Source organism: Armigeres subalbatus, chromosome 1, assembly GCF_024139115.2.
Source record: "Armigeres subalbatus isolate Guangzhou_Male chromosome 1, GZ_Asu_2, whole genome shotgun sequence".
NCBI classification, from domain to species: domain Eukaryota; kingdom Metazoa; phylum Arthropoda; class Insecta; order Diptera; family Culicidae; genus Armigeres; species Armigeres subalbatus.
The window spans coordinates 281,429,036-281,436,133 of NC_085139.1; the positions used below are offsets into that span (position 1 = coordinate 281,429,036).

General features: G+C 37.6%; 1 protein-coding gene across 1 annotated transcript; it reads left to right on the plus strand.

Moving 5' to 3' along the window:
• Positions 1-1,014: 1,014 nt before the first annotated feature.
• Positions 1,015-6,554, plus strand: LOC134214972 (protein doublesex-like). Its single transcript, XM_062694246.1, has 3 exons — positions 1,015-1,836; positions 5,280-5,534; positions 5,616-6,554. Exons 1-2 carry the CDS (start codon positions 1,482-1,484, stop codon positions 5,351-5,353), a joined length of 429 nt encoding a protein of 142 aa, XP_062550230.1. The 5' UTR covers positions 1,015-1,481; the 3' UTR covers positions 5,354-5,534; positions 5,616-6,554.
• Positions 6,555-7,098: the final 544 nt, after the last annotated feature.

Sequence of the window (7,098 nt, forward strand, 5' to 3'; positions counted from 1 at the left end):
TTATTAGGTTGGTTGTGGAAAAATTAACTACACATATTATACTCTTCAAAGTGAAACGGACAAAACCACCAAGTGCCACAAAATTACCAAATTTTACCAAATAGTTTTCAAAAAATAGTTAGTTTCTTTGAATTTTGTTTCGGTCCATTATAAACCGCTATAGTTCAGTATACTGACCAAAATCAAAAACTTTTTTGAATTTTGTTGTCATTCCAATTAACTAAATTTTGTGGCTTTATCTTGCCAATAGAATGTCTGTTCAATGTCTAACATGAACTTACTTGTCTAATACTTCTGAACAGTAACAACATGTGATGTAGTGAAATCGCGATTCTAAAGACTTGTCAGTCAATTTCTCTGAATATGTCACCATCCCGTAATTGCATGAGTCATCATTAAAATGGTCTCCTCAAGCACACTACATCGGACCCCTCTTCATCCTACCCAAACATATCCTATTTTATGAACCAACCTGCTTCCCAATCCACACAGCCCCATCCCTCGTAACCGCCACCAAACCGTCCCCTCTAAGACACTCCTCCTTTTCTTCCCGTTACCTCAAACCACTCTTCCCATCGTTCACACTCACAGCAGCAGCAGACAACGCCCATTTCGGCTTTCTATTCCCGCATTTGCTCTAACACTTGGAATCCAGAACGAGAATTTGTCACGTTACAGTCACTTCTTCCTGGATGGCCTAAAAAGCATAGAATTGTATTGCGATGAATCATACATCGTCGCCCGTCGCGCGACGTTTTCCAATTTTGTGGTGGGGATGAAGCGCAACTTTGGGAGGGGATGTCACACGACAGTGTGATTTTGTTTCGTGGCGTACCAAGTTGCAGCGCAACGCTGCAACATGTTGCAACCCACACATTCGGAGTGCGTTCGCATGTGTGGGTGCTCGGCTTCGGGTTCCCTTCGGGAAGCATGTTGCCACCGAGCGAAGGTGACCCGATGCCGATGCACGGTCGGTTCTCCGTTGGTATGAGGTGCAAAGCCGAAGCGTGGATCCTTTCGCAGTACATCAGTTCTCGATTGGCAGCGAACCTGGGCGGATGCGATTCACCGCAGCTAATTTTTCCTGTCTCTAGTTTTCTTCGTTCCGTGTTGAGTGTGTTTTCGTCGAGCTTATGTTTCTCTTCCTACGCCGCAGAAGTACTGTTTGTGAAATGTTTTTTTTTTTCTTTTTCCCGCTGACTGTGTTCGACGTTTGATTTTTTGGCTTTAACACTGTACACTTACTTTGTCGCGGTGGAGAAGCAGGACAGAACAGGTTTCGCGGAGTTTGAACTGGCGAGCGCTTCCTTGAGCGGATGCGAACTTTTACATCGTGCGTTCAGAATCGGGAAGCAATTGTGTCGATCAAGTGAACTCAGATGGATTTCGACAAACTGCCGATATTTGTGAAGAAAAGGCTGAAATAACATTCTAGTGAAGGGATTTGAGTGAATTATTGACTAGTTACAAACGAACAAAAAATGGCAATTGCATTCTACTGTGAAGACGAAGATCCGAAAATGGTGTTCGGCGGTGCTGGTGCCTATGGGTATCATCATCACAACCATCCGAGCAGCTATCACCAACAATCGCAACATGCTGTTGCGGTAGGCCAGCATCAGCAGCAGCAGCAGTACCCGGTCGCCTCCGCCGTTGAAGGTGCGGTTGATGAGAACAACAACAACTGTGCCATACATGGCGGTATTGGTGGCGCTGGTAGTGAAAGTGGTGGAAACGGCAGCGGCGAGCAGCAAAGTGGTGCTACCGTTTTGAACAGTAGCAACCGGCAGTTGATGCGAGTCCTGCACCAGGTGCTCTACCGGTACACGATGGAAGGTAAGTTCGGTCGTGTGGGATGATGTGGAAATGGTGAATGATTGCTACATAAAATAAGCGCCGATGGTTTGGTGCGATTGGGTAGCGAAATGTTTTGTTTAAATTGCATCATATGCAAGACAGATAATAGGCATGTGATTGAGTAGACACGGTGGATGATCTAATTTGCTGTTTAATCAAATAAAAAAATCTGAATAAGATTTTTTGAAAACCAGTGAAAAATTTCCAAGGTAGATGAATATTCCTAAACCGAAAAATAGGTGATAGCTTTTTCAACGTTGATAAAGAATAATGTGTCTTGAAAAATCATGTACGTTTGCGTAACTAAAAAACAAGCCCAACTATGAATTCATGCTTTTCCGATACGTTGACACAAATTACAGTGATACCACTTGTTTTTTTCCGAAGCCAGTTCTCAATGATATTTTAAATCAACAAATTTATCTATCGAAGGCAAAGAAATCGAGTTTAGAGTAGTGGATCGTGAGTCACATCTCACATAATACAAGTACGAATGAAAATATTTCGTAATTTCAATGTCCTGTGTGATACGACGTACCTATTTTTTGTACGATAGGAAACATAAAACGAATTTCACAGTTTCAAAAAAGGGTACAAAACAATGAGAAAAAGTTGAACATTAGATTTTAATGTTCAATCAAAATTAATTGCCTATTTTCCGGGTATTGATTTTGATTTGAAAAATGTATTGGAGGTAACCACTTTCCTTTGATGGGACTCGAACCAACGACCCTTAGCACGCTACACGAATGAGCCCCAGCTTCTCAAATCGGACGCAAAGTCGAAGCACTAATATTGATTCTGAAAACTGTGTATTTTTAAGAAACTTTCCAGTTGTTCCATTTTTTCAAATACGAGGCCCACAGATCCGTAGAGTTGTTTACCGATCGACTCAGCTCGACTGTATGACTGTGCGTATATGTGAACAAATTTTGCATACACAATTTAAAGAACTTAGCAGTGGCCGATTTTAACGCAATGGGGAATTAGGTATCATTGTTTGATATTTTAAATTACATTTCGATCCTCTCATTTAAAAAAATCTAAATTAATTTTTCTAGAAGCAACGACAAGGCATATAAACGAACGCAAAGAAATTGGAATTGTTAAAAATATTGGGATCTATCACCCTGACGTGTTCTTTCGACCTTTCTTATGCGATTTTTTCTATGCGTTTTATAATGCAGGAAGAAAGCTCAATCACCGCTAGGTAGATTATACAGTTTTTATCAGAAAAGCATCAGATGTTCGAAAATACTTTTCCTCGCATTTCAGGATTTTTTTTGCAACCCTTGAAGAACTCTTTTTCAAAGGATTTTCTTTCGTGAATTTCATATTTCGAAAGAGTTTCCGAAAAATTTCACTTTGAAAGTTCCGAAGAATTTCCCTTCGCAAATTAAAAAAAAAATGCTTCTGAAATGCCGAAGAACTTCACTTTGGAAATTCCGGAAAAAAATTGCGTCGGAAATGCCGAAAAAATTCCCTTGGAGATTTCTGAAGAATTTCCCTTCGAAAGCTCCAAAGAATTTCCCGTCGGAATTGCCAAAGAATTTCTCGTCGAGAATTTCGAAGAATTTTCCGTCGTAAATTCCAAAGAATTTTATGTTGAAAAATCCGAAGAATTTTCCGTCGAAAAATGCGAATTTCCCGTCGGAAATTCCTAAAAATATCCCTTCGGAAATTTCCCTTCCGAAATTTCGAATAATTACCCTTCAGAACTTCCGAAGGTTTTCCCTTCGGAAATTCCGAAAAATTTCGCTCCGGAAATTTCGAAGAATTTCCCTTTGGAAATTTCGAAGAATTTCCTTCAGAAATTTTGAAGAATTTCCCTTCGAAGATTTCGAAGAATTTCCCTTCGAAATTTCGGAGAATTTCCCTTCGGAAATTTCGAAGAATTTACCTTCGGAAATTTCGAGGAACTTCCCTTCGGAAATTTCGTAGAATTTCCCTTCGGAAACTTCGAAGAATTTCCCTTCGGAAATTTCGAAGAATTTCCTTGGAAATTTCGAAGAATTGCCCTTCGGAAATTTCGAAGAATTTCCCTTCAGAAATTTCGAAGAATTTCCCTTCGGAAATTCCAAAGAATTTCCTTCGAAATTTCGAAAATTTCCTTCGAAATTTCGAAGAATTTCCTTCGAAATTTCGAAGAATTTTTGTTCGAAAATTTTAAAGAATTTCCGTTTGGAAATTTCGAAGAATTTCTTTTCGGAAATTTCGAAGAATTTCCCTTCGGAAATTTCGAAGAATTTCCCTTCGGGAATTTCGAAGAATTTCCCTTCGGAAATTTCGAAGAATTTCCTTCGGAAATTTCGAAGAATTTCCTTCGAAATTTCGAAGAATTTCCTTCGGAAATTTCGAAGAATTTCCTTCAAATTTCGGAGAATTTCCTTTCGGAATTTCGAAGAATTTCCCTTCGAAAATTTCGAAGAATTTCCCTTCGGATATTTCAAAGAATTTCCCTTTTGTAATTTCGAAGAATTTCCCTTCGGAAATTTCGAAGAATTTACCTTCGGAAATTTTAAAGAATTTCCCTTCGGAAATTTCCCTTCGAACATTTTTCTTTCGGAAAATTCGAACAATTTCATTTCGGAAATTTTGAACAATTTCCCTTTGGAAATTTCGAACAATTTCCCTCCGGAAATTTCTATTAGTTTCCCTTCGGAAATTTCAAACAATTTCCCTTCGGAATTTTCGTGCAATTTCTCCTTGGATATTTCGAAGAATTTCCTTTCGGAAATTTGGAAGAATTTCCCTTCGGAAATTTCGAAGAATTTCCTTCCGGAAATTTCGAATAATTTCCCTTGGGAAATTTCGAAGATTTTCCCTTCTGAAATTTCGAAGAATTTCCCTTCGGAAATTGCAAAGAATTTCCCTTCAGAATTTTTGAAGAATTTCCCTTGGCAAATTTCAAATAATTTCCCTTCGAAAATTTCGAAGAATTTTCTCTCGGAAATTTCGAAGAATTTGCCTTCGGAAATTTCTAAGAATTTGCCCTCGGAAATTACGAAGAATTTCCCTTCGGAAATATCAAAAAATTTCACTTCGAAAAATCCTTCATTTTGAAAATTCCACCCAAACTCTCCAAAAAATTCTTTCGAAAAAAAATCTCAAAAACGATCTACAATGAGATTGTGGGAAAAAATAAAACTGAAATACTCGAAAAAATGTCTCCAAAAAGGGGGCCAGAAAGCTACTCTCTTATCTTAGGGCCCCTTTACTTTACGTTTTAGGGGTTGTATTGGAACGTTATAGCTCGTATACATGTTGAAATTTGTGAATTAATGCTTGTTCAATACATATCTTATTCATGGCCTTTGAGGTATCCTGTATTACAAGAAATGACATCCGAAAAATTTATTACAGTTTTTTTTTCATGTTTTACCAATAATTTAATGATCTTTTCTGCATTCATTCCATTTCAGGCGTCCTCAGCCCGGCTCAAACATCGTGCATTTTCTGCAACCGGATCTACTATCTATTCCAGTTACTTTATTGACCTCAGCAGCGGCTGTACCGACTAAATCGTTTTTGTCAGCAACGAAAAGTTCCAGTAATAAAGAGCATATAATTGATTACGAAAAAAAAACCTACAAAATAAAGCAAAAAAAAAAACAATCATCAAAGCTAACAAACCGACGCTGGGGCTGCAGTTCTACCTCCACTACTGTCTGAAAAGGGTAAGCGATCCATCCCATTATTGTGAAGATTCGACATATCTAATACCAATCTTCGTTTCATTCCATTGCATTCACCAACAGACCTGCCAAGCATGAATCCTCGTAAGTCACAACCAGTCGCCAGGAGAAGTGTGATTCTGCACGAAAAGAGGAGAACGGAGCCCCCTTCCCTGCAGTGGATGTCAGTCGGTTTCCTGTGATGAACGCAATTCGAACGAGATGGCATTTAAGTTTCATAGAGGCGATAAGCGAATCGATAGATTATAAATGCGGTTTTAGTTAGAGTTAGCATAGGCAATGAAAGCTAAGACGACGAAAGCGTAACTATTTTGTAAAATTTTTAAAGCTTAAGTAAATTTTATTCGATAAGACTAATATAGAATTTATTTCAAGTGATTTTTTTAAACTTTCATATGATTTCCTAATCCATAATACTTTTCGTTTTATTTCTTACCACTTGATAATAAAATTTGCGCATTGTCGATATTAGGGCCAAGTACTGGTTAGATTCTATCAAGTAAAACATTTAGTTTGTTAGTTATAATTATCAAGTTTGATTTTCCGCACGTCTTGGTACCACAAAGAAACTTGGCCACTTATTCATATTCATATAAGTTAACGTCCCTTCCGATCCCACATAGCATTTATCAGACGAAATCAATTGAAAGCGTTTATTTTTTTCTCTTATTATTTGATATCGGTTCGAGTTCAACCAATTTTTGGAATCGAGGATAATACCAAATTCCAAAACACACAATCAGCCACTTCCGTTCGAAGCCAAGGAAGATGATCTCAGTTTTAGTTTCGTAAGGTTCAATTCGCGTTGCGGAAGTTTACGTTCGGGATGTTTAGACTTTCCGAGCGGTTCGCTCAAAGCAGTTTTTTTTCTTCTCATTTTTATAGCTGCTCCAAACATAAGAAGCATTTCTCTAAATCTGATTTCAACTGTCAGCAGTGAATATTATAAGTTGCATTTTAATTAGTTTGAGGAATAAATCAAAATTTGTGTTAAAAATATAATTCTGGGTAGTTTTAATTCATTGAAAGAAAGTTTGTTGCCTTTCTCGTGAATTATGAAAACAGTTCTTCAATAATTACCTTTGGATCACTATCAGGTCGATTGCGTTTAAGCCAAATTATCAATAGAATCGCGGAAAATATCGTACACAACCCTTAGAGGAACAAGCAAAAATGTTACCCGACCCTTAAGTATCTTTGCAAGCAAAGTGAATCGATTTTTTTTATGGATTGTGATTAGAGATGGCTTTACACTTACCAATAATTTTTCCAATAAGGGAAGATCCATTAATTAACGCAAAAAATGGTCAATTTCATTTAAATTGGACAACATATCAAAAATAGGCACAGCTATTTTTTTTTGGAAAAATTTGCCTAGTATGTAATTTCCCAACAAGCTGATTTGATATGTCGTGTATGCAAATTTCAACATATTTGTAGTTCACTGCAAAAACATTTAAGGTCAATTGGTCATCGGGGAACAAAGCTACAGCATGCCAAAGTTGGCAATTTTGTATGAAAATCGGCCTGCTATTAATACGAACAC

Excerpts from the sequence above, each read along its gene's own strand:
- LOC134214972 (XM_062694246.1), top strand. The coding sequence starts at position 1,482 with ATGGCAATTGCATTCTACTGTGAAGACGAAGATCCGAAAATGGTGTTC. Across the intron at positions 1,837-5,279 it reads CTACCGGTACACGATGGAAG|GCGTCCTCAGCCCGGCTCAA; the intron begins GTAAGTTCGGTC and ends ATTCCATTTCAG.